Source organism: Enhydra lutris, unplaced genomic scaffold, assembly GCF_002288905.1.
Source record: "Enhydra lutris kenyoni isolate GAN:26980312 unplaced genomic scaffold, ASM228890v2 scaffoldscaffold10, whole genome shotgun sequence".
Classification (NCBI taxonomy): Eukaryota; Metazoa; Chordata; class Mammalia; order Carnivora; family Mustelidae; genus Enhydra; species Enhydra lutris.
In genome coordinates this window covers 14,534,129-14,561,120 of record NW_019154094.1, presented here as the reverse complement: position 1 = coordinate 14,561,120, position 26,992 = coordinate 14,534,129, and the positions used below count along the sequence as shown (strand labels likewise).

Below are 26,992 nucleotides of genomic sequence, written 5' to 3'. Positions count from 1 at the left end.
AGTTCCTAATAATTGGATCCAGGTTTGTGTAAAAAATTTATTCATTGTTTTCCGCTGAAAAGATATTTCTTTCTCCCTTCTGCGAGGAAGTTTCTGTTACTGCTCCGTTGACTGGTTACCAGTTCTGTTTGAAATAGCTAAAAACAAATTACCAAGTTTTTCACCAAAAGCACGAAACTACAAAATCTTATTTTTCTACTCCTTTGCCATTCAATGTTACAAAGAAAGAGAATGTCTTACCTTTAAGTCAAAAGTGAATTTCATAGGTCTCCATGTCTCCTTTCATGTTGCTTTTCTCGTTTCTCCTTCAGGCTCTGAGGGGGTAATGGCCTGAGTAGGTTGTAATACATTTTCTCCATTCTTAGACTTCATATTTGCATAATTATATTTACAGAAACCTGGTGAGTGCTAATTTTGGCATTAAGAATGAACAAAGGAAGAAAAAAACTGATTTGCTCTTATTTGTGCCTCTTTTTCTAAAAACTATTTAAGTCAGAGGTTTCAATAAGTGGAAATGTTTGAATTTGGGGCACCTGGGTGGCTCAGTTTGTTAAGGGTCTGACTTCTACTCAGGTCGTGATTTCAGGGTCCTGGGATTGAGTTTCAGGTCAGCCTCCCTGCTTGGTGGGGAACATGCTTGTCCTTCTCTCCCTCTGCCCCTCCCCTGTTCATGTTCTCTCTCTCTCAAATAAATAAATAAAATCTTACCAAAAAAAAGTTTGAATTTGACAAGTATGATGGGATCTTGTCTTTTTTTTTTTTTTTTTTTTTTTAATGTTGGGAATCTAGTTTCAGCCAGGATTTTTTGCAGGATGACTACCTCAGATTCAGAACTTACTATAGTAATCACCTCTGTGTTGAGGCTAGAATGGCAAGAGCCATGCATGAGTCATCCGAGGCTGCTTTCTGTGCTGACCCAAGGCTGGTCAGCAGTGGAATCCAAAACCACCCAGCTGGTCTCTTAGCTGCAAAATGTTTCCTCATTTGTACACTGTGGGTGTTAAACTAGATGTTTAAAGAAAAATTTTTTTCTCTCCTAAAATTCTCTTCTGCACCCAGAGAACACATGTTAAATGCTTTGGGAGTCAATTTTCATTAGAAGTAGAATTTGGTTTTATTAATTATTAACATCTCTTCAGAAGAAGTAATACTGAAGTGTAGAGGTGGCTGCTTTTTAAGCAGATGGAGTTTATGGAACAGGTCCACCTAGAGCAGGTAGGCAAGATGGCGGGGCCCCAGGCAGTGTGGGAGCTGGGAGTTGCCAGAGTGGGAGGGGGTGCATTGTAGTGCATGTGTGGTGAACTGCAGTAAGAAATTTAAAAAGGAGGAATATTATGTGCACATTGGAAGGCTTGGAAGGATATTTTTTAGAAGCTGGTAGTAGTTACCTCTGTATGGTGGGAGGGCATGGCTGACTTCTACATTTTTCTTACGTTCTTATATTATTTTCAAATAGCCAGGGAATGTTTTTAGTCATAAAAGTGGGAAATGCGGGGGCGCCTGGGTGGCTCAGTCAGTTGAGCATCTGCCTTCAGCTCAGGTCATGAGGGCTCTCTGCTCAGCGGGGAGTCTGCTTCTCCCTCTCCCTTTGCCTCCCCCCTCCACCCCTCATACTCTCTCTCTCTCACACTCTCTCTCTCAAATAAACAAATAAAATCTTTTTTTTAAAATGGGAAGTGTAAAAAAAAAAAAAATGGGAAGTGTAAGGGTGCCTGAGTGGCTCAGTGGGTTAAGCCATTGCCTTAGACTCAGGTCATGGTCTCAGGGTCCTGGGATCGAGCCCTGCATGGAGCTCTCTGCTCAGCAGGGAGCCTGCTTCCCGCTCTCTCTCTCTCTGCCTGCCTCTCTGCCTACTTGTATTTCTCTGTCAAATAAATAAATAAAATCTTAAAAAAAAAAAAAAAAAGGGAAGTGTATGGTGTGGTGTACAGCAGGGGCAGAGGGAGCGGAGCAGATTCACTGAGCCTAGAAAATACCCCTGACAGCTTCACCTCAAAGTAAAACACCCTGACTTTAGAGGCATCATGAGTCGGTTTGGACATTTGATGGAACTGAGGACTTTTGGAGCAGGTACCAACGAGAGTTTTCCATTTTAATCATTGAGAAGGAAATGGAGATGAAGCAGTGTAAGAATCACGAGTTGGTATTTGGCAGGGATGGCTGGTGGTTCTCCCTGCATGAGTGGCCACAACAGCCCTCGGCCATTCACTAGAGTCTCATTCTGAGTCTGGTTGGAAGCTTCTGGGACCTTTTTAGGATCCTGTAGACTTTGAAGGTTTCTTTAGCAATACCAGGTATCACAGCTGCCCCCATGGTCGTGGCTGCGTTGACTGCTGGCAGTAGCTAATGTCCTCACACAGTACCAGAGAGTTGGTCTTCATTGTTTGAGCAACGTGGAGCTCTTTGAATTTGGTGGGCATTGTGGGTATCTTTGCTAACACATGGTGTCCGGGAACAGAAGTTTTACCTTTGAGATGCTATTAACGTTGAAGGTACCTTTGACGGTACCTTTGCTCGTCAGGAAGTCAGTTGGTCCCTTTTGTAGGTACTAATTGGATTGTTTAACTGTCTTGCTGTGAGCCACGTCCCCGTGAATCTCATCCTCGTCCTGCTTCTTTTTCCTGCTCACCTTGCCTCCAGGTTTCTTCTAAAAGCAGTCCCCAGACTGTTTAGTCATTTGTTTTGTTTCAGATCACTCTCTCATGCGGCAAACAGATTGAATCAATGTACATAAGGATTGGTTTAGGTAAAGTGTCATAATAGTAAAAAAGTCAATGCCAGGGGCGCCTGGGTAGCTCAGTGGGTTAAAGCCTCTGCCTTCGGCTCAGGTCATGATCTCAGGGTCCTGGGATTGAGCCCCGCATTGGGCTCTGTGCTCAGCAGGGAGCCTGCTTCTCCCTCTGTCTCTGCCTGCCTCTGCCTACTTGTGATCTCTGTCATATAAATAAATAAAATCTTTAAAAAAAAAAAAAGTCAATGCCAGATACATAGTCAAATTGTATATGTGTGAACAGATACAGTCACACTGTATGTGATCCTCCCCATGCTGTCCTAGAATTTCACTCAAAGGGTGGTTAACGGGGTTGGTACTAAACCCACAATAGCATATTACAGTTCTCCGAATAGTCAAACTTTGATGTCCTCTCTGGGCTTTTGCAGCGCTCGTCTTTAGACAGAATGGATTTGGCCACCTCCAGATGGCTCTGTGTAATTTGAGATGACCATGGACCTCAAAAAATAAATGTTTTAATCTAACTGTTCTTTGATCTCCCAATGCTCCAGATTGCACCACTTACTTGAATCCGGTGGGGAAGCACGTAATTGCTGATGCCCAGAACATCACCATCAGTCAGTACGCTTGCCACGACCAAGTGGCAGTCACCATTCTTTGGTCCCCGGGGGCTCTCGGTAAGTGGTCAGATGGAGTCCGCCACGTGGCCGGTGTGGGTGGTCACCAGTGCAGGGGTCCCAGTGTGACAGCCTCCAGGAGCCGGGCAGGTCTTGAACTAAGTGTAGCTTAGGTGTGCTTGGGCCCAGATACACTACCTGCTTTGTTGCCAATACTTGCTAGACATGCACGGGGCTCGATGCTGGGCCTCGCGGCTCATCTTTTATTCACTTGGCTGTTACTGAGAGAGATGTAGGTTTGCAAAATGATAGTGTGTGGTGATGAATCACATTGACCCCTTGGCCTCTGGGTCTCAGCAGTAGTCGGGGGACAGGTGACCTGTCCAAGAATGTAATGGCCTCAGCATCCAGCATCAGCCATCTCTGTGCCCACATGGATATCCAGGCAATGGCACATGTTGTGAGTTTTCAGAAATATCCAGTTTTCATAAAACCCCCTGATATCATTTTCTTAAAGATTTTTATTTATTTATTTGAGAGAGAGAGAGAGAGAGAGAGAGCATGTGCAGGGAGAGGGGCAGAGGGAGACACAGACTCTCCGCAGAGCAGGGAGCCTGATGTGGGACTCGATCCCAGGACTCTGGGATCATGACCCGAGCAGAAGGGAGATGTTTAACTGAGTGAGCTACCCAGGCGCCCCCATAAAATCACTTTATTTGTTTAAACCATGTAGGCTGAAAAAAAACCAAAATGAAGAAACAGAGAAAAGCAAACCCACATTGTCTGGCCAGATTCCGGTTAGGGCAGAGTCTGCTTATCCCCTTTAACAAGCTGATGATACACCAGAGAGGATGCGCTAACTGGGCGTAGGACATGGGCAGGGCTTATTTGTTCAGATGGGCCTGGGTGCGAACCCAGATTCTACTTCTTACAAGAGGCCTCTAACCCTTGCTGAGCCCTGCTTTGCCATTTGTAATGTGCAGATGATTGCCTCTTGGTTTGTTGTAAGATTTCCAGACACACACACATGCAGTGTATTTCTAGAAAGAGCTTTTTTCTTTTTTTAAAAGTTTTTATTTAAGTAATCTCTACACCCAGTGTGCAGCTTGAACTCACAACCCTGAGATCAGGGCTTGCATGCTCCACTGACTGGGCCAGCTGGCTGCCCCTAGAAAGAGGTCTTAAAAAAATAGTAGCTGTTGGGGCACCTGCATCACCTAGTCTGTGGAACATGTGACTCTTGATCTTGGGGTTGTAGGTTCAAGCCCCACATCGAGCATAGAGATTACTTTAAAAGAAAATCTTTAAGAAAAAAACAAAATGGGGGGGGGGAGTGGCTACTGTTATCATCATCAGAACCTGGTCCTTGGGGCGCCTGGGTGGCTTAGTTGTTAGGCATCTGTCTTTGGCTCAGGTCATGATTCCGGGGTCCTGGGATCGAGCCCTGCATTGGGCTCCCTGCTTGGTGGGGAGCCTGCCTCTCCCTCTCCCTCTCCCACTTCCCCTGCTTGTGTTCCCTCTCTCGCTGTGTCTCTCTCTGTCAAATAAATAAGTCAAATCCAAAAAAAGAAAAAAGTACCTGGTCCTCAATCCTATTCCTTTGACATTGCCACTGAATCTTAGAATTAAAACAACAACAACAACAAAAACTGGCTAAGGGAAAAGTACAATAAAAGCCTGGATTTCTTCATCTGAGCAGGATAAATCTCAGAAAAATCCGACTGTAGGAGAGGTGAGTGCAGAGCGAGGGATGATAGATCAGACCCACGGGCCTGACTCACTTATCCATGTAAATACCGCTGGGTCTGAACGCAGCGGGTTCTCCAAAAATAACATTATCTTAACATTTAAAGATAAAAACATTCTCTGTGGATAAACGGGAAGTGGTCACTCCATGTAGGGCTGTACAGCAGAGGGGCTGGCCTGACAAATTGCAGGCTCCTTTAGAATGAAAGGAAGGGACTCAAGCATGTGGTTGGAAAACTAACAGGTGGATTGGTGAGGGCAGAATGTGGTGCTTTTCAAGCACAGTGATTTGTGGGTGGACAGGTTCTGCTTCTCTGAGGTTCTTTGAAGTCCTATCAAGGAAACTTGCTGGGAGACGGAGAAGCATTCGGGGTAAGAGCACCAGCTTAGAGCCAGACACTGGCAGGGTTCGAGTCCCACATCTGCTATTTAATTCCTGTGTGATCCTGGGCAAGTCCTTCAGGGTCTCAATAGCTGTTTCCTCATCTGTCAAATGGGGATAACACCTTCCTTCCATGGATGTTAGGAGGATTTGTGGGTTTTAAATGATGGAGAGGAGCAAATAATCTTGGGCTGTGGGTTGGCAGGCTTTTATCCTCCCAGGAAGCTTTGTACTTGAAATGCAACGTGGCAGTCCATACCAGCATATTTTACACTGTGACCCCTGAAAATGTGAAGCTCTCATTGTGCCCCCTTTGCCCTACTCACCGGAAAATATATGTTCTTCATCAAATAATTATAGGAGGGGAGAACCTGTTCAAAAAAGATTTCCCTGTCCCTTGCCATCAGTAATTGTCCCACCTGGTTAATTGCATCCTATGTCATTACTTTTGCCTTGTGAGGGGGAAGGGTTGAAATTGTCTCCTTGTGGAGTGTTCAGAAAGAATGCGAAATCGATACCGCGCCAACTGAGGCCGGCTTCGGGGATCTCCAGCTGCGGTTGGACCGCTGCAGTTTCCATGGGATGCAGAGTGCTGGGGCTGGCTCTTGTGATCAGCAGAGCTAATCCTCAGGTGGCAGGAGGCTGGTCCGACGCCTTTCAGCAGCACAGTGGGCGTCTCAGGCCTCTGAGGGCTGTATGAAGAGCACACACTGGGCAGCCCTTGGGTGTCTGCCTTTCAGGCCTGATTAGAGCAAGAACTGCTTTGTAAATCACATAGGCATTCTAAACTATTTAATCTCAAGCCTAGGAACCCCTTGGGTGCAGACACACACTTTGTTGGGAATTTTGTGCGTGACTCAGTGAACCATGCCAGCAAATACAGGACAAAAACTTAAAGCAGAAACATGGTTTGGGGGGAGTCGGGTCCTAGTCAGCACTGGGAATTATCATCAGCCGAATACACCCCATCTGATGACCTAGAAATTATGTATTCCACGGTAGGCTTTTAGGTTGAATTGTGACTTGAGCCTAAGTGTTCGAACCCTGATGTCACAGAGGCAATGGGCATTTGTGAAATGGCTGGCTGCAGTAGAGCTAATTAATTTTCTCTGAAATCACCTGGCCTGTCCCAGAGGAATGCAGGGCACGTGGTTTTCCTCCCTTAAAGCCCGGATATTCGGGCCGAAGTTAGAATTCCTTTAACTCTGTTGTGTAGGCGGAAAGGAAGGCAATCTGGGAGGCAGGAAAAGTGTGTTCAAAGGTAATTAGGTCCGCTTTTCATAAAAGAATTCTGCTTTGCTTAGGCATCGAATTCCTAAAAGGATTTCGAGTAATACTGGAGGAGCTGAAGTCGGAGGGAAGACGGTGCCAACAACTGATTCTAAAGGACCCAAAGCAGCTCAACAGTAGCTTCAAAAGAACCGTAAGTCACACGCACAGAATGTGCTCCTGAAGACACGCCATTGTTCTGGGGGTCACGCCATGGTCTGCTTGAACGTCTGTGAAACTGGAGAAGGAGGGGCTCTGGGGTCCACCCCTCCTGCCAAGGTGGGAGAGAAATAGCTCGGCAACACTTCAAGCCTGCTCCACGCCCAGAGAATCCCTCCAGCACACACCTCTCAGGTTACACGTCCTGGAAGGTGGGTTTGTGCTCCCGAGAGGGTGTGAGCTCTTCCCCACCAGCTCTGAGGTTCCACGTTAACCAGCCGTGGCTTCCCTGCCAGAGAACAGGCAGCACTGCCGATCTTTTATTCCTATTAAATGTGGTCCTGAAAACAGACCCCCCGGGTCTGGAAGAGTGTGTGGGTGACCGTCAGGGAGGCCTGAAGGTCTGGTGTGTAGATGGAGGGTTGGGTGATTTCTTCATGATATCGTGTCTGTTTTTATTCCCTTTTAGGGAATGGAATCTCAACCTTTCCTGAATATGAAATTTGAAACGGATTACTTTGTGAAGATCGTCCCTTTTCCTTCCATTAAAAATGAAAGCAATTACCACCCTTTCTTCTTTAGAACCCGTGGTAAGTATGGCCTGCCTGCTGGGTTCCCATCATGAGACTGCTTCTGACCCCAATGACTTTTTGGGCCGATATATTGAAGAGCCCACCAAATACTAGTGTGAAACCAGCATGGTGAGGACAAAAGCATCCAGAAAAAGTATCCAGAAAAGCAATTCTTAGAAGTTCACCTGACCTGAGATGCCCATTGCCAGCTGGTTCAAGAATAGACATGATGCTTGATTTTTTTTTTTTTTGGAGTGTGTGGGGGTGCGCAGCTGCTATAAGACAACCATAAATTAGGGGGGAAAGGACAAAAAAGTAGCGGTTGATTTTGGGGATGAAGAGTAGAGCATGAAATAATTCCATCTTTTTTTTACCTGTTATCAGGAAAATGGCTTCTGTCATTGTCTGTTTTCAGGATTACATTAAGACAGTCAAATCAGTAACCCTGAGATTGCCTCTTTCTAGAAAGTTTGTTTAACATCTATGTATCAGGCCCAGTTCTAAATGCTTTCTTTTTTTTTTTTTTTTAAGGTTTTTATTTATTTATTTGACAGAAAGAGATCACAAGTAGGCAGAGAGGCAGGCAGAGAGAGAGAGGAGGAGGCAGGCTCCCTGCTGAGCAGAGAGCCCAATGCGGGGCTCCATCCCAGGACCCTGAGATCATGACCCGAGCCGAAGGCAGAGGCTCTAACCCACTGAGCCACCCAGGCGCCCCTCTAAATCCTTTCTAAACGCTGACTCAGTTTACCCCCATCCCGACCCTTCAGAGAATTTAATCCTCCCATCTCCACTTATTAGATGTGGAATTACACACCCAGACGTTAAAGAGCCTCTGGCCGGAGCTGGGATTCAAACCCAGAAGTCTGACTCTCAAGTCCACGCTCTACAGCCAACTGTGCCGCCTTCCCTTTGCCATCTGTTCTGCACACGGTGTGGTGTGTCTTTCCTCAGCCTGAATCTCCGCTTTCGGATTCGGTGCCCAGGCATCCCAAAACCTGCAGCTGTGCCCTCTTGCCCTGCTGGTTGGCCTTTCTTGTCTGGCGTTCCAGGCCCCCCGACGGTCCGCTGGCAGTCCAGTGTGACAGCCCTTCCTGCATCCTTATTGCCGTCCTCCCACTCTAGGATGTTTTTGTTCTCAACTCCGGAACTCATACTCTGGTTGTTTTCTTTTTGCCTTCCTTTTCTTCCTTCCTTCCTTCTTTTTTAACTGTAATTTCTGTGCAGCAAAGTTATTTTATAACAGTTGGTCTCATTTTCTTAATTAAAATAGGATTCCATAGGGCAAAGACTATGTGCATGTTACATCTCAATGCCTGGCATATATAACCAATTAGAGGATTCGGACGCATTTATGAAAAGCTCGCTTTGATCAGAATTAACATAGTTTAAGGTTAATTTTTCCCGTCGGAATCAACATGTCTATTTGGAGGTGAGGCAGAGGCAGAAGAAGGAATTTTTTCACCGTTTCAGTGCCCTGGGATCTGGAGGCTGCCTTGCTTTTCTTGGCGTTGTGTGGGCATTCGCTGGAGGGTTCTCCCTGGGTGAGCAGCATGGCAACCTGGACCAGCTCTTGGGCCTCTCTTACTGTATTAGCGTCACATTTAAGCCCTGCTTCCAAGCCCTATTGGTTTGGTGCTACTACCTGGTAGATGTCTCGATGCCATTTTTAGACTCCATCAGAGCATTTGCTAGTGAAGGTCACAGCCATCCCAGGACAGTTACCAGCATCACTCCAGAGTTCTGTTGTGCCTAAACCCCCAGACAGAGGAGCAGGGGCTGGCTTTATTTCTGTTCGCAGCTAAACCAGAGTCTGTGGCAGCAGCCTGAACACAGTCCTCCTGCCCTTGGCTGCTGACCTTGAAACTCTGTCATGCTCGACTAGCTTCAAGAGTCTGGGTGACTTGACACTGTTTCCATTTATTTGGCATAAAATGAAGTGCGTTCATATTTTTATGTTGTCTAATTTAAATTTTCATGAGCTATAACTACACTATACTGAAAATCCTTGCTGAATTGGCATATCTTATACTTTTCCCCACACTACCCTGCACCGTGTATTTGTATTTTATTGAACATCCAACATTTTTATTTTATCTTATGTATTTTATTTCCTCATCCAGAAGGATGAGGAAAATGTCAAACTGTGGAAACTAAAACTTTGCGTCTTTCTTCATAGCCTGCGACCTGTTGCTGCAGCCGGACAACCTGGCCTGTAAGCCGTGTAAGTAGCTGGTCCCGTCCGTCAGGTCCTGCCCACACGGCGGCATCGGGGGGGCCCCTGGGTGCTCACTCTGGTCCTTCCTCCTCCCAGTCTGGAAGCCCCGGAACCTGAACATCACTCAGCACGGTTTGGACATGCAGGTGTCCTTTGATCCCGCACCACACACCTTTGGCTTCCGTTTCTTCTATCTTCACTATAAGCTCAAGCATGAAGGGCCTTTCAGGAGAAAGACCTGTAAACAGGTGAGCTGCTGCTGTGCGTACATTCAGGAACACTGCATTTATTTATTTATTTTTAAAAGATTTTTTTTTTTTTGGTGGGGGGGCGGGTGCCTGGCTGCTCAGTTGGTTAAGCCTCTGCCTTCAGCTCAGGCCATGACCTTGGAGTCCCATGATCAAGTCCTTCATCGGGCTCCCCCCTCCCATGCTCTCTCTCTCTCTCTCTCATTGTTTTTATTTTTATTCTCTTTATTTTTTAAAAAGATTTTATTTATTTATTTGAGAGAGAGAGCACAGAGGGAGAGAGAGAAGCAGACTCCCTGCTGAGCAGAGAGACTGATGCAGGGACTCAATCCCAGGACCCCTAGATCATGACCAGAGCCAAAGGCAGACGCTTGACCAGAGCCAAAGGTAAACGCTTAACCAACTGAGCCACCCAGGTGCCCCTAATACATGTTTTAAAGTGACCCCTGTGCCCCTGGAATTTGGATGGTTCAACATGAACATGAGGCTTTATTTCAGCAATTGGTAGATAATCCAGAATGTTAGGTCTCAGGGACAACACTCACTCTCCAGTTATCTACACACCTGCTATCCCACGGGGGATGAAGCCTGGGAAAGGTATTACCAAGGAACCAGAAGAATTAAGTATTTCTAGTTCATTCTGCTCTATTTTATTTTATTTTATTTTATTTTTTTAAGATTTTATTGATCCACCTGACAGAGATCACAAGTAGGCAGAGAGGCAGGCAGAGAGAGAGGGGGAAGCAGGCTCCCCGCCAAGCAGAGAGCCTGATGTGGGGCTCGATCCCAGGACCCTGGGATCATGACCTGAGCCAAAGGCAGAGGCTTTAACCCACTGAGCCACCCAGGCGCCCCTTTATTTTATTTTTAAAAGATTTTACTTATTTATTTGAGAGAGAGTGAGAGAGAGCATGAGAGGGGAGAAGATCAGAGGGAGAAGCAGACTCCCCATGGAGCTGGGAGCTCGATCTCGGGATTGTGACCTGAGCCAAAGGCAGTCGCCCAACCAACTGAGCCACCCAGGCGTCCCCATTCTGCTCTTTTAAACATTAATTGGGTGCTCACTGTGTGCCAGTCGCCATGTTTTATGCTGATTGAATCCTTACAACTCTATGCAACAGAGGCTGCTGTCACCCCACTCTACAGATGGGCGACCCAAGGCTCAGTGAGGTCACCTGGCTCGCTCAAAGTCACACTGCTAGTCAGTAGAAAATCACATCTTGGAGCCAAGGCACTAAGATTTCAGGGGCTTACTGTGATTGTACACATAGACCAAAGTTAAGTAGAAATTCAACAACCAAGTTCTTAAACTGAGGGCTGTCAGCAAGAGGGGTAAATGTCTCGTGGAAGACCACAGGACCAGCCTCTAGTAAGCACCAAGAGAGGTTTTTGGTCATGGTAGCAGAACCTAGCACCTTCCTAGATGTGCTTCTGTTCTGTTGAGTTTTGCTTTCCTGCGGGCTCTCACCTCTGTCCTTGACCTCCCGTCGAAATTACAGCGTATAAAATATGCACAAACATGGGCAGGTAATTTCTTTCTTCACCCTTTCAATAAGTAAAGGGTATGCTAACTAGGTTCCTTGTCTGCAAATGAAATCGTCCTACTGAGGGCCCCACTAAGTATAGACTATGATGGGGGTCCTGCGCTCTCCTGGGCTTTCCTATCAGAGTGAAGGTCAAATCCTGTGTAGCAGATAAACAGGGTTGCTTACTGATCTAATTGTATTCTGAACATGGTAAAGACAGGTGGCAAGTGTCCCTCAGCTCTGGGGGAAAAGAGAGGTCCAGATGACCCTCATCTAAGAAGAGAGTTTTTAAAGGGTTGGTGTGGTTTCTTTGCAGGAGCAAAATACAGAGACAACCAGCTGCCTCCTTCAAAACGTTTCTCCTGGGGATTATATAATTGAGGTATGTATAACTCAAGAAAGCCCTACTATTAATGCTACAGAGTGAATCTAGTTCATGAAGAATTCCGACTGTTTACAACACCAAAATTTCAAGCCATTGAAGGTAATGCATAGTTGTATTTTTATATAGTCCTTAACATGCTTTTTAGAAAGTTTGTATGTAATCAGTCTTTGATGTTTCTCATTCAGCATTTAAAATAGTTCATATAAATATTTTTATGAAACCATATAGTCCACATAACCATGATTTAGAATTTCTATACAGTATTCCTTTGTAGGGGAGGAAGAAATTCCTTCTTTCCTCCCTGGGTTCTTCCAGCTGGTTTAGGAATTAAATTGACGTGAGACAGATTAAGGGGAGAAAAAAACCAGAGTCTTACTCAGTGCGCACAGAGGCCCCAAAGTGAAATTGAAACCCAAGGAAATGACAAAGGCAGGCACAGTTGTTATGCTTTTTGGACAAAGAGATGATAAATTTGTGAAGAATTGACAGGATAAAGAAAATAGGTGTTTGGGAGCTTTAATTAGGAAAGGGTTCTAAGTGGAATTTAGGCTGAGTTAATAAATTAGACAAAAAAAGTAACAAGGTTTGTTTTTACAGTTCTCTTGACTTTAAAGTCCCTATCTTAGAAAATTAAGGATGTCATTTTTACTTTATAGGGAAGTGAGGGTATTTGTCATATGGGAGATCTATTTTCTGCTTTCCAGGGGGACAGAGGTATGGTCTGAGGGTCCTTGTACTACTTCTTTCACCAGTAGTTACATTACAAAATATTTATTAGTAGGCCATTGTGTTACCTACTGTGGCAACCTGCTCTGGGCCCCTACTACAAAAATCTCTTTTTTAAAATTTAAATTTAAAAACTTTTATTTATTTATTTTTTAAAGATTTTACTTATTTATATGTCAGCAAGAGAGAGAGGCAGTCATAGGGCAATGCAGGCTCCCCATTGAGCAAAGAGCCTGACTTGGGACTTGACCCCAGGACCCTGGGATCATGGCCTGAGCCAAAGGCAGGCGTTTCACCGACTGAGCCACCCAGGTGTCCCTAAAAACTGCTAGTTAAACAGAAAGGAAAAGTTCTGCCCATTATATCTGCCTATACTTCTTTCTGCTGACATTTTCAATATCCATATACATGAAATTCTAAAATACCACTGAAAAAAGCAAGCAAATGATAGTATTTTTCCTCTTTTATTTTAGATTCCTTTTCCAGTATCAAACATACCACAAAAATAGGAATAAAAGAAAAATAGAAAAGGAAATGAAAAATTTGTTCACAGCCCTGCTATTTAGAGACAGTCACCATGTCTTAACGTTTTGGGAGACACACGTGTTGTATGACTCGGTAGTAGTTTGTGGTTTTGAACAGACACACCTGCTGAAAGCATTAATGGTGGCCCCGTAAAATGAGCGATAGGATGCCATTATAATGGAGGATTGTTAGAACATGGAACTCACTAGCTGAGCTCACCAATGAATGAACAATGTTTGATTCATGGAAGGTGATGAAGTTGAGAGTTTTGAGTTGGTAAAGCAGAGATTTATCTGATTTAATGTCTAGTCTCAGCTCGTAAACGATCCACGGCATCAGCTCACCGTCCTCCTGCCCCCACACTGTCCACGGATGGAAAAATGAATGAAATCTGTTGAGATGTTATCACTTCAAAAAAATAATGATACAACATCCTCTGTTTTGCAGCTGGTGGATGACACTAATACAACAAGGAAAGTGATGCATTATGCCTTAAAGCCAGGTATGATTTTTTTTTTTTTTCTGCGTGAAATGTTGGCTCTGGAATGCAGTAGACCATGCTATTTGATACTTTCTGTACTTCATGGTTTAGAAAATCAAAACACAGCATTTGGGTTCCTCTCTCTCTCTTTTTTTTTTTTTTTTTAAAGATTTTATTTATTTATTTGACAGAGAGAGAGAGATCACAAGTAGGCAGAGAAGCAGGCAGAGAGAGAGGGGGAAGCAGGCTCCCTGCAGGGAGCCCGAAGCGGCGCTCGATCCCTGGACCCCGAGATCATGACCTGAGCTGAAGGCAGAGGCTTAACCCACTGAGCCACCCAGGCACCCGAGTTCCTCTCTTTTAAAAGATGTCCCCTCAGGGGCACCTGGGTGGCTTGGTTGGTTGAGTGACTGAGTCTTGACTTTGGCTCCAGTCACGATCTCAGGGTCGTGAGATCAAGCCCTGTGTCAGGGTCTGTGCTGAGCCCAGGGATTCTACTTAACATTCACTCTCTCCCTCTCCCCCTACCCACCTCACTCTTCCAAAAATAAATTAATAAATAAAAATGTTCCATCAAAGCAACTTTCCTTTCATCCTAATGTTGATGCCTGGAAGATGGAGGCCAGTGTGGTTGGTGTGTATGTGTGGGTATGTGTGTCTATGTGTAGCTGGGACCAAACAGTCACTTGCCCTTGGAAGAAAAGTGGTGGGAGGTGAGGTTTCCCAGGGCAAAATTCTCACAAATATTTACTGTCCCAGTGACTCTAACTGTTGAATAATATTTTACATATTCTTTAAAAGGAATCCTTTCATACTCATAATAATCATAACTAACATAATAATCATAACTAACATAATAATCATAACATAAGAATCATAATCATAATAACTAGAGAAAGTGGTCAGGGCTCCCAGAACCTGTTACACTGCTTATGTTTAAAAAGAGGAAAAGAGGGGTGCCTGGCTGTCTCAGTCGGTAGAGTGTGGGACACTTGACCTTGGCGTTGTGAATTCAAGCCCCACATTGGATGTAGAGATTCCTTACAAATAAACTCTTTAAAAACAAAAAAAGGGAAAAAAAAAAAGAATTCTCTTTGAACTTGTGCTGCTTAAGTTTCAAGCCTTGTCTTTGACATTTCCCAGCACATTCCCCATGGGCTGGGCCCATCAGGGCTGTTGCCATCACTGTGCCGCTGGTTGTCATCTCGGCATTTGCGACCCTCTTCACCGTGATGTGCCGCAAGAAACAACAAGGTATCTTTTTGCGTGGTGTGTTCCCCCCAGGTAGGCAGGACATCAGCTAACGGGGGACCCTGGGAGTCCTCGGGCCCTTGGTACTACTGTACCCCACTGTGCCCCCCAACCAAATGGGTATCTGGGAGGCCATGTGGGTTCTGTAGTTCCTAGCATTAAGATACTTGACTTTTAACCGCAGGAGCTATGAACATGAGGCCATAATTCTGTTCCCAAACTCAGGGTAGTAAATTCAAGAACATAAATGAAGCCTGAAAGTATGAGCGAGGGGAGAGGCAGGTGTCGGGAGCGAACTTTTTAGGGAGCTTGGAAATGTTTTCTATCTTGATCTGAGTGATGATTGCACAGGTATCTACTTAGATTAAATCTTACCGAGACTACTCTTAAGATTTATGCACTTTACCTTTGTAGGTTATACCTCAATAAAAGGGTTTTCTTTTGGTTTTGCTTTTTTTTTTTTTTTTTTTTAAAGAAGGTCAGCTCTGTTAGTGCTTAATTGGGCTGGTAGGTACACTTGATTGTAAGACCTGCTTCTGGGTGCTCTCTGCTCACCAGAGTGGTCCTGACAGTTTTCTCGGCTTACCCAAGGTCATTTTCAGGTGAACAACCCATTTTGGCCATTTGTTGCTCCACTGGAGAGATCAGCTGTCCTGTTTCCAGTGGGGACCCCAGGGACTGGGGACTAGGTGTATCAACTATTGTTTCTTGAAGATGGCATTAAGTCCCTGAGTCTTAGGGCACAGGACAAAGCATTGCTTGTAGGCATCAACCCTATCTTCTTTTCCAATTTAGAAAATATATATTCACATTTAGATGAAGAGAGTTCTGAGTCGTCCTCGTACACCACGGTGCTCCCCAGGGAGAGGCTCCGGCCACGGCCCAAGGTCTTCCTCTGCTATTCCAGCAAAGATGGCCAGAACCACATGAATGTTGTCCGGTGTTTTGCCTACTTCCTCCAGGACTTCTGTGGCTGTGAGGTGAGGAATCAGAAGTCTCTTCTCTTCCCCCTGGGGAAGGACATGTGCTCCCTGTGCTCTCCACGCTCTCTCCCTCCCTCCAGGCTTCCTTGGGCAACATTTGCCCTCCCCCAGTGCCTAGCCCCCTTCAAATTGGGGTCAGCCTCACACTCCTCCATCAGTCTGTCCTGCCCATCACCAGCACTAAATGTTCCCGAACCTTTAGTCCTAACCCTTCTCAGAAGCCTCTTGTGGCACCTACCTGGCGGGAAGTTTGATAAACATCAAGAAGACCGTGCAGTTGCCTGGAGGGGTATGGCCCATGCCCTGGGAACACGCAAAAGGACTGGGGGGAGGTGGTCACTCAAGACATCTTGGTGAGCCTTGACGGGTCAGAGAGAGGATGGAAGATCAAGCAGGGGGTTTAGACAATACTTTGGAGGAGTTTTGCTAAGAAAGGAAAACAATAATGTATCAAGGACTCAAATGGTCTGCCTCGGTTTCTTGCCTGTTCTTGAGTTGAACTATAAATATGTAGCTTTTCTATGTCATAGGGCTAATTTTAGAGTGAAGTTTGAAGCTCTCATGGAAGGCACACTCTATTTCTTACCAATGCAAGAACTGTACAATGGCTGTGTAATGAAAGTTACTGGTGCTTTGATACTGCCTGCTGGTGGGTTTCTCAGTCTCTCCATGTGCCAAGGCTGCCCCCTAGTGTCTATAACGCCTATTTACAAGACTGACGCGTGAATCTGGGGAGATGGGCAGACCCCAGCCGGTACTGAAAAACCAACTGGAACCTCTGGTTGGTGCCACACGGTCTTCAGACGACCCATGTGCTCTGCTTTGTAATTAACTAGCTTCGGGGATGGGGAACACGTCTTCCAATTGTGAGTGTAGTACTTACTGTAGAAATTTTGGAAACTGGAAAAAATGACCAGAAAAAATGACCTGTAATCTCACCCTGGAGGAAGAGGATCCACAGTTAATATTTGGTGTGTTTCCTTCCCAGTTTTTTCTACATAGATGAACTCATGCATATGGTTTTGCATATAGGGGGTATTAGAATGATTTTTCTGTCTTTTCATTTAATAATTCTTTACACTATTGGAAGTTCTATGTAAACTGCAATTTTATTTTATTATTTTTTAAAGTTTTTATTTAAAACCCGTCAGTTAACATACAGCGTAATAGTAGTTCAGGTGTACAGTATAGTGATTCAGCCCTTCTATACAACACCCAGGGCTCATCTTGACCAGTGCCCTCCTTAATCCCCACCCCTATTTCACTCCTCCCCCATCCACCTCCCGTCTGGTAACCATCAGTTGGTTCTCTGGAGTTAAGAGTCAGTTTCTTGGTTTGCCTCTCCCTTTTATCCCCCTAGGATGGTTTTTGTTTCTTAAATTCCACACATGAGTGAAGCCGTATGGTATTTGTCTTTTTCTGACTGACTTATTTTGCCTAGCACAATACTCTTTAGCTCTATCCATGTCATTGCAAATGGCAAGATTTCATTCTTTAGAGCTGAATAATATTCCGTTGTAGCTATATACACACCACATCTTTATCCCTTCATCAGTCAGTGGACATCTGGGCTCTTCCCATAATCTGGCTATTGTTGATAATGCTGTTATAGACACCAGGGTGTGTATATCCCTTCCGATGTGTATTTTTGTATTCTTTGGGTAAATAACCTAGTAGTGCAATTACTGGATTGTAGGGTAGTTCTGTTTTTAACTTTCTGAGGAAGCTCCATACTGCTTTCCAGAGTGGCTTCACCATTCACTTTTAAAGAGCCAATTTTATTTTATTTTATTTTATTTTAAAGATTTTTATTTATTTATTTGACAGACAGAGATCACAAGTAGGCAGAGGCCGGCAGAGAGACAGAGGAAGGGAAGCAGGCTCCCTGCTGAGCAGAGAGCCTGATGCGGGGCTTGATCCCAGGACCCTGGGATCATGACCTGAGCCGAAGGCAGAGTCTTTAACTCACTGAGCCACCCAGGAGCCCCAAGAGCCAATTTTAAATAGTGATCCATAATATCATTTCACTATAATTGAGTTATTTCATATTGCTAAAGAGGTCACTAGTTCAATTTTACCTCATTTTTGATGACTTTCCAGAACTGGAAGCCTGGAAGTGGAATGGCTGGGTCAAAGATGGTAACATTTTAAAAATGCTTGGTATATACTCCCAGTTAGCTTTTAGAATGTATAATGCTAGTGAGAGTTAAGGCAATTAATTAATTAATTAAGTCAATTCAGGATTATTTTCAGCCGAGTGGGTGGATCTTGGGGACTGCCTTCCTTAGAGCCAAAGAGGAAGACAAAGTCATTTCAGAACCCCCTTCCCCATAAGAGACTGTGGCTCCTGTTCAGGCATAGCCACTGAGAATTCGTTTCTGGACTACAGAAGGAAAGAGGCGCTAAAACTGCCAATAGACATTTTCAGCAGAATCAGATGAAAATGGTCTGAGAAGGTGAAGCCCTCTGAGGGGCACATGCATGCCCCATTTTCTTTGCTTTGTGGGTGCCCCCACCCCCAGCTCCCTCCCAGATCCTCCTTGGGATTAAAGGCCTTATATGGATATGACCCCCCCACCCCCAGACTGCTGTGACATCACGGTGGGCAGTGCCAGTCACTCACAAGTGAGCTACCTGCAGTGGCTATGTTACTGCAGTCCAGCCCCCCCCCCCCCCACTCTGGTCGTTGATGGACTGGTAAACAGCATGGCTGACCCTGGGGCTGTGAGACGGGCCAAGGAGGTCTTCTCTGTCCATCACATTCTGTGGATATGAGTCAGCTAGCATTGTGGGCCACTCTGACATCCAGACCTGAGCTGAATTTCCTGCCTGCTTTGGGGTCCCTCACTCAGACCTATCCACCATCACCTTCCAGCTTTGCCTTTGGGACAAAGTGTCTGCTGCACTCATCACAGAGACCGGCCCCAGGCCTCCCATTCAAGGGGCTCACTAGCACACTCAGAGCCCCCTTGAGGGCCTCACGTGGGATATGTGACTTTGGCAGGTTGCCAGAAGCTCTGTTCCCTCCGTTTTTTCCCTCGTAGGGGGTGAGTGGTAAAGGCCCCCACTTCAGGCAGAAACAAGCACACATGCGGGGGGCCTGGCATGTCGCTGTCACCCACAGAACGCTAGCTATTCCCAGATCCTGCATCCCTGAGCCCGCATGCAGCAGTGCTGATGACGCGTGAAGGACATACGAGGGGACCTTCTCCTAACCCTCTTGTTTTTGTTGCCCGACGCCCCAGGCTGTGTAGGTGAGTGAGGTCCCTGTTCTCATTCCAGGTGGCTCTGGACCTGTGGGAGGACTTCAGCCTCTGCCGAGAAGGGCAGAGAGAATGGGTCATCCAGAAGATCCATGAGTCCCAGTTCATCATCGTGGTGTGTTCCAAAGGCATGAAGTACTTCGTGGACAAGAAGAATTACAAGCACAAAGGCAGCGGCCGCGGCTCTGGAAAAGGGGAGCTCTTCCTGGTGGCGGTGGCGGCCATCGCGGAGAAGCTCCGCCAGGCCAAGCAGAGCTCCTCTGCCCAGCTCAGCAAGTTCATCGCCGTGTACTTCGATTATTCCTGCGAGGGCGATGTTCCTGGCGTCCTAGACCTGAGCACCAAGTACAAGCTCATGGACAACCTTCCCCAGCTCTGTTCCCACCTGCACTCCAGAGACCATGGCTTCCTGGAGCCTGGGCAGTACCTGGGACAGGTGAGCAGAAGGAACTACTTTCGCAGCAAGTCAGGCCGGTCCCTTTACGTCGCCATTTGCAACATGCACCAGTTTATCGACGAGGAGCCTGACTGGTTTGAGAAGCAGTTCGTCCCCCTCCGGCCTCCCCCACTCCACTCCCGAGAGCCAGTGCTGGAGAAGTTTGACTCGGGCTTGGTGTTAAATGAGGTCATGTGCAAACCAGAGCCCGATGGTGATTTCTGCCTCAAGGCGGAGGCTGCGGTCCCCGGGGCACTGGCCAACTCGCCCTCGGAGGGCCTGCAGTTGGGCCTGGACCAAGACGCAGAGGCTGGGCCCGGGCCAGGGGGCGGCTCGGTCCTGCGGCCCCTGCTGCACGCCAGGAAAGCCTCCAGCCCCTTGGACATGCCTCGGGACTCGGGCATCTACGACTCGTCAGTGCCCTCCTCGGAGCTGTCCCTGCCCCTAATGGAAGGACTCTCGGCAGATCAGACAGAAACATCTTCACTGACAGAGAGCGTGTCGTCCTCCTCCGGCCTGGGTGAGGCACGGGGGAGCTGAGGGTGCTTTGGGGTTGGGTTCCTGATGCAGTCCATAGCCTTTGTCCCTAATTCCCAAATCCATGCAAGTGTTTTTTTAAGTTGGGTGCAGACTCATTGGCAATGAAGCTTATGGGCAGAAGCACGACTCCACTGACAGTGTCGATTTCTTCTAGGCGATGGAGATGTTCACTTATGTGAGCAGTGAGTGAATACTGAGGCTAAGTGAGGGTGAGCTACCTGGCCCCTGCCAGGAGTGTTATGCCACATACAGTGTGTACATCGTATCACCTTCCTGACCTCCACAGGCCTCTGGCTACCGAGACAGAGCTTGCCCCAAGTGTACCAGATGAGGGTCTGTGGACTTTGTGTTTGTTGGGCTTTGCAGTGTTCGCCACCCCTCACCAGTGCCAGTGCTTTCAAAGCCATGTCTTTTAACGATCCTGGGGTTGGTGGGCACGGTGTTCTGTCCACCACAGCTGACTCAGCAAAGGGCCCGGTGGGGGGGCCCTGTGGGAGAGCCCGGCCTCCCCAGGGAATGCCAGCAGGATGCCCTCTGGAGTTGTACCTTACAGTGCATGGAGTCGTACATGCAGGCCCTTGACTCTCAAGTAAGGGAACCTGCCAATAGGATGGGACTGCTCAGTCTTGACTTGGTTGGGGGGGCCTGCCTCACTCGTAAAGCCCGTAGTGCAAACCGAGGTTCAGCCACAGCCTGGCCTGAGCCCCCGGTCCGGTAAAGTACAATGACGTGTGGCTCCCCCATGTCTTCTTTCCTTAGGTGAGGAGGACCCTCCTACCTTCCCTTCCAAGCTCCTGGCCTCCGGGGCGTGCAAAGCAGACCCTGGTTGCTACGGCTACACTGGTGAACTCCACGCGGTCGCCCCTTTGTAACGAAACGGAAGTAGAGTCTAAGCATTGCCACTTTAGCTGCCGCCTCTCTCTGGTCCCCCAGCTCTTCTCTCTGGTTGCGCAGTCCACTTGGAGCTGAGGTCTCCGACAAGGATATTTGGAGTGAAATTCGGGCCAATACTTGCTCTCCGTGCCCCATCCCTCTACCTGGTATCTTGGCCAAGTCTCCAATTTTCTCAAACCATATGGGTATCTCTGAAAGGCATATCCATAAGGCCCGAGAGCAGCTTGTCCCGTTAGGTCAGACCTTGGATTAGAGTCGGTTCTGGGAGGTAGGGAGGAAACAGGCACAGAGATGCAGGAACATACCTGCACTGATCACTCAGATTTTGTTTCTCTCTGCAAACTTTGCCTGTTTGCCGTTGGCTACTTTGAACTGAAAGTTGTGTGGGAGAAGCACTCTTAGTACCATTCTAGCCACAGAAATCAAGTGCCAGTCTTTCTGGGATCCATGTTGCTACAGATGATGGTTTTAGTGTAGAATTTGCAGTGCTGTGGGTGTCCAAAAGAGCTCCGAGTCAAAGGTCAAAAAGGTAACTGAGTCTACTATCCCCTTTCCTAAAATGAGTCTTTATGTATTAGTGGGGGCATGGCTGGCTGAGGTGGGGGCTGTGGGGTTAGGCTGAACATGCCATCAGTATTTCCTGACCTGGGTTGGTCATTGTGCAGAAAGCATCAAAACTTAGGGCACAGGAACACCTGTTGGTGTGAGGAGGCATCATGGGGGGGCCAGATCTGCCTGCCAGGTTTCCCTGGGTTCTGTTCGCTGTGCAGTATCTCAGACGTTGCTGCCTGGAAGTTTATTTTTAAAAGACAAATACCCAACTGGGCTGTCTTACTGGAAGCTGGAGTTCATGCTTCAGTGGACTTCTCTTCTAAAGCTGTGTCTGGAATATTAGGGATCAGGATCGACTGAAATATGGCTGTGCATACAGATGGCAGCCACTTACCTTGCCGAGCCAGTTTTGACTAATGAGAAGTCTCATTTTAAGGGGGTGCGAAGAAGGGAACGGTCACGAAGATGAGTGTGCTCTTCTAATAGCATCTGAAGAAGACAGGAGACCTGAAATCATTGAATTCTTGAATCTTAAAGTACTCCCCATCTCCCCACTCCCCTCAATAACCCAGCCTGTGAATCATGTTTCACTGCGTGTTTCTGTTCTACGTACCAGACAAAAGATTTGTCTCTTGTGCTCTCTTCTACCAAAAGAGCTATTTAGAGCTTAGGGGGAAAGAATTTGCTTTAAAAAGGGAAAGTAAATGTTCTGTTTCTATGAATGATGTTTCTCCAGAATTTCTGTTTCCAAAAGAGAAAACAGGTGTTCAAATCCTGTTTGTGTATTAGGTATGTGGGTCATGATGACTTGGTCTTCCCTGTAGAAACCCCTGTCCCCTTGAGGGCTTGTAAGCATATTTCTCCACCTTTTTCGTGGGTGCTGTTGGATTTGAGCACCCTGCTTTTACTCAGCACTCACACAGGGGATCCTGGGTTTCACTCCTTTAGCAGACAGGATCAATATTACGGGAGATACTGAGGAACAGCTCAAGGAGGGGTAGGAGGTGACACGGGGCATGACTTTTCCATCCAAGCACATGCTTGGCAGATGGGGAAGGGAAGGTTTGCAGCCTTGCTGGAAAGAAGAGGTTTGTGTGTATTTTTGATGCAAATGCCACACTGCATGTTCTGGAAAGGCAGCTGACGGCTTCTTGGAGAAGAACGTGCTTGTCTGTCTCCGGCATCAAGTTTCCTGCAGCTGCTCTGAAGGGGAGACAAGGGAGCTGCAGAACTGTCTCCCCCATAAAACCAGGCATCTTGTTGGAGAAGAGATGTTCCATGTCACTGTGGAATCTGGGACATGTGCAGAGCTCATGCCCACACGTGACTGTCCTGCCATTCTGCCGTTGGGATAAGTTCTGCAAGGGAACTTGCGAACATGAAAATTCACTTTGGAACATTATCAGAGAGACTGAGGCCAAGAAATGGTGCATGCTCCAAAGGAGCCATGAGGAGCTACTTTTGGGATATTCAGCTTTGCACATAAAATGAGGCATCTCTGAGAAAGCGATCCCCAGAGCAGCACGGAGGACTGGGGGTGGGGGGAACATCAATGGAGCTCCATGAGCATGGGCAGAGAGATGGCTAAATGAACTTACTTCTTTTGAAGATGCAAGAGGAAAAACTGTGCTAGACCAAAAATCAGGTAAAGTTTTAGTTTGGATTTAGGGTTTGGATACCTATTTTTAAGAACTAATGTTTCTTATGTTTCAACACAATTAAATTCTAACATACCAAGTAGCAAAACCATAGTATGAATGCCTAAGTCAGACTAAGTTGAGATGTCCCAACTTTGTGGTTTTGCCTTATTTGTTTCTCCTCCTCCTCTTCTTCTTCTTCTTCTTCTTCTGTACCCTTTCCATCTCTTGCTGGGAATGAGAACAGTTGCTTTGCAGATTAAGGCAAAACATCTGTTTTAAGCAGGGCTGCATTCTTTGACATTGTTCCGGATAATGGAAATGGTAAGATAGAATTCAGATAAAAGTTCTGCTGAACCACAGCCTTTCAGAAATTGGGGCTATAAGACTTAGACTATAGGGATGGACTCCATGAGAAGCCATGATCTGGAGACTAAGAGGCTTGTGTGGCTAAGTTAGCTGGTGTCCTCTGGGCAGGAGAGCAGGGGTAGGTGCAAGGAACCAGGTAAGCAAGTCTTGAAGGTAGTTGAAGGTAGGGAGCTAGTTGTTGATCTTAACTCACCAGTGCCCTGCAGAAAGGACTTCGCATCGGATATAGTCAGCTTTGCAGAGTGGGAGGGATTAGGGAGCTGGAAGCCCAGGTAAAGGTGAGCTTTTCTCCCAGAGGTTGGCTCCAAGCAACAAGAACCACCTAGACAGACCCAGGCCAGACACACAGGAGGGGCAGTGTCCTCCAGACGGCCAAATCCTGGGCCTTTGGGGCACACTGGTCTCCAGAAAGAATCAGAAGTCACTCAGGTCCAGGCCTAGGTGTTCATGTTGGGTGACCAGCCAGGTAATAGCATTTTGAGCCAAAAATGAGATGGGACCTTAAAGTCATGAGACAGGTTTTGGTTGACACATTAGTAAAAACTGAAGACAGTCCCAGAGCACAGTTCGAAAAGTGTCTTTAACAGCCATGACATTGGAATCCATGTGTAGTAATTTAAGTTCATGTATGTTGACACATCAGAGTTCAGTCTTGCTACTTCATAGCTGCAAATGTCTTTTTTTTTTTTTTAAACCAACGCCTCATCTCAGATTCCCTGACTTAAGCACAAATAAACAGGAAGACAGTCCCTCCAAAAATGTGGAGTTAGATGATTTTCAGAACTTTTCCTTTTTCCAGAATTGAGCATCCTTTAAAGAAACGAAAACTATTTTATTCCTGGAGAAGAAATGATATACACTCCTCTTAAAGAAAACCCCACGATCCCCAATAGCCTCAGCACTAGGTTGACTCTTTCAGGGGAGAATTATTCTTTGTGTCCTTATTGGAGAGATGTAGGTGGACAATACCCATGTGAGGGTTATTAGCCTTTTCTGTTGTTTGTGAAGACTGTTGCTCTTATGTAGTGGATGTCTTCAGGGGGTGCCCATGCAGCAGGCCAGGAGTAATGATAAACAAGGTGTGGTGATAAATGACAATGAGCTGCCTCCTCAGTGTCAGAGAGACCATAGGGCATGGTGGGGACTGTGCCAAACAAGTGCTTCCTGCAGGAGGCACTTCCCACCTGCAGGAAGGCAGCTCTTCCAGGCAGTTGTGGCCATGTAGTGTTTACTGATTTTTCCATTTTTCAAGAGAGGCTGAGAATATGAAATTTTTTTTTTTTTTTAAAAGTAGGCTCCTTGCCCAATGTGGAGCCCAGCCAGGGGCTTGAACTCATGATCCTGAGATCAAGACCTGAGCTGATATCAAGAGTCGGATGCTCAACCCAACGGAGCCACCCAGCCACCCTGACAGTCTGGGTTTTATATGAAAAATTATGATTTTTTTAATGGTATTGGCAACTAAATAAATCTTTTTTTTTTTTTTTCCAATTCAAGCTCAACAGAACACATGAGTGGGCCTGATTTGGCCTACTAGCTGCCAGTTTGCCCCTTTGCCTCATAAGATTTGAAATGAAAAGCATTCGTGGTAATTACAGATGTCTGGTATTACCAGAAAATGCTCTTGCTAAATGCAGCTGATGGCTAGATCATTTTCCCCCATCTTGCTCCCCCAAAGAAGTTTGATATGATTGTGAATGTATTTGCGATGTTTTGATTATTTCTTTATGTTTTGTGGTGCCTTAAGAGAAAGGCAAACCAGTTACTAATTTCAAAATCAGATTTATAAAGGGGTGCCTGGCTGGCTCAGTTGGTACAGCGGACAACTCTTGATCTCGGGTTGTAAGTTCAAGCCCCACGTTGGGTGTAGAGGGTTACTTAAAAAATAAAATCTTAAAAAAACAAAACAAAAAATCAGATTTATGTTCTCCAATTTAAAAAACCTAACACTTGGAGCAACTTTCATTTGAATTCCACAACCTAAAGGACATATTTATAGTTTTAGTTCTTGGCTTAATTTTTAAACGGTGTGCAATTCTGAGCTTTGGCCAAGAGTTAAAGAGAAAAGCAGACATTGTAGGGGGTGGGGCAAGGAATCCCCACGTGTCCACCAGAGTCAGGCCATTTGCATTGTCTTCTGTTTGAAACGATCTGTGAATCGACTCTGTTTTGGAGATGTGAAACAGTACACGGAGAAAAGCTTTTCCTGATACTGAGAGATCAGTTAGGAGTCCTTATGGGGTGTTGGGTCATCCTTTCTGTGTCACCTCCCTTTCCAGGCTCAGGGTGGAAATAAACAAAAGGAAATCTGACTGTAAGCCAATAGCTTGGCTTCCAATTTCAGAGTTTTGGACCTGGGAGAAAGTTTGGATTATCTAGCATGTCTTCCCCCTGCTGGTGTCAGCGGGGTCTGAGCCTGAATTATTTCAGACATATGGCTATGGATGGGATGCTGGATTTTCAGGGAGGGAAATTCAGTAACCTACCCCACTGATCAGATAGTTCTTTGTACATATTACAGAAATTCAAACCAGCCTTCTTTTGTTCCGCATGTCGTGGAAGAAGAACAGCTGGTTACCTTCCATGTATTTGAAAACCCCAGTGAAGTCATCCCCTTGGTGTTTTTATTTCTGTGGTAAATAATCCCGCCTGCTTAAACCATTCTTCATAGCTCTTGTTTCGCAAGCGCTTGATCATTTTCACTGCTGTTCTGTGTCTCGGATTCACGCTCAGTTTCGTCGTGCAAACAGAACATGGTGCCTTACTCACATTGGTGCCTTGAGAAGGCCAAGGGCAGGATGGGGATTACAGGGAAATCCTCACGCACCCAGGTTCTCTTACTACTTAAAACTGTAATGGCACTTTTAAAAAGTGGTATATTGCCTGTACTCATTTTGATGATTACTTGGTTGCCACACTCATCCCTCCTGCCCAGCAAGAGCCTATTACGTCCTCCCCACCCTTCTTGTGGTCAGACACTTGGTGCTTATTCCTGATGTGTTTAATACCATTCCTGAGCTGCTTCAAGACCAGCTCTCACCTTCTGAGTGGCAGCTCCCCCTCCCTGCCAGTTTTAGATTCTATTTTCGCACCTCTCTAGACATCACCTCTCATTGATGACTCACAATATTATTAGATGGTTTGGACTTCACTTTAACCACTGGCGAGATGGAGAGCAGTTGGCTAAGGGCTGATTTGCAAAGAGAGTGAGGGAGGACCTCTTGGGAATTTTGGCCGGCTGCCTCTCCTCCCATTCTTTGGTTCCTCCCTGAAATTCTGCTGGGACCGCAGACAACCTTAGGAGCTTTCCTGGGTTCTGAAGGGCTGGAGCCATGACTCTGAAATGACTCAGCACTGTGTTTTGCACAATCAGAAGTCTGACAAAAGCAATCTGATGATGATCATATCTGATGTTGATGCCAAATAAAAGTCCAGTCGAGAAGATTCAAAGAAGCATTCTTCTGTTTGTACACGATACGGACAAA

General features: G+C 46.2%; 1 protein-coding gene across 1 annotated transcript in view; it reads left to right on the top strand.

Annotated features, from left to right (window-relative positions):
* LOC111144241 (interleukin 17 receptor D) overlaps positions 1-24,767 on the top strand; it is a 67,534-nt gene extending 42,767 nt beyond the window's left edge. Inside the window, exons 3-13 of the mRNA XM_022498455.1 lie at positions 3,283-3,408; positions 6,781-6,899; positions 7,374-7,494; positions 9,653-9,697; positions 9,788-9,939; positions 11,782-11,847; positions 13,549-13,603; positions 14,726-14,836; positions 15,629-15,813; positions 19,099-20,035; positions 20,815-24,767. Of these exons, the coding sequence (XP_022354163.1) occupies positions 3,283-3,408; positions 6,781-6,899; positions 7,374-7,494; positions 9,653-9,697; positions 9,788-9,939; positions 11,782-11,847; positions 13,549-13,603; positions 14,726-14,836; positions 15,629-15,813; positions 19,099-20,035; positions 20,815-20,927 (2,030 nt within the window). The 3' untranslated portion in view covers positions 20,928-24,767. The remainder of the gene's footprint in view (positions 1-3,282; positions 3,409-6,780; positions 6,900-7,373; positions 7,495-9,652; positions 9,698-9,787; positions 9,940-11,781; positions 11,848-13,548; positions 13,604-14,725; positions 14,837-15,628; positions 15,814-19,098; positions 20,036-20,814) is intronic.
* Positions 24,768-26,992: the final 2,225 nt, after the last annotated feature.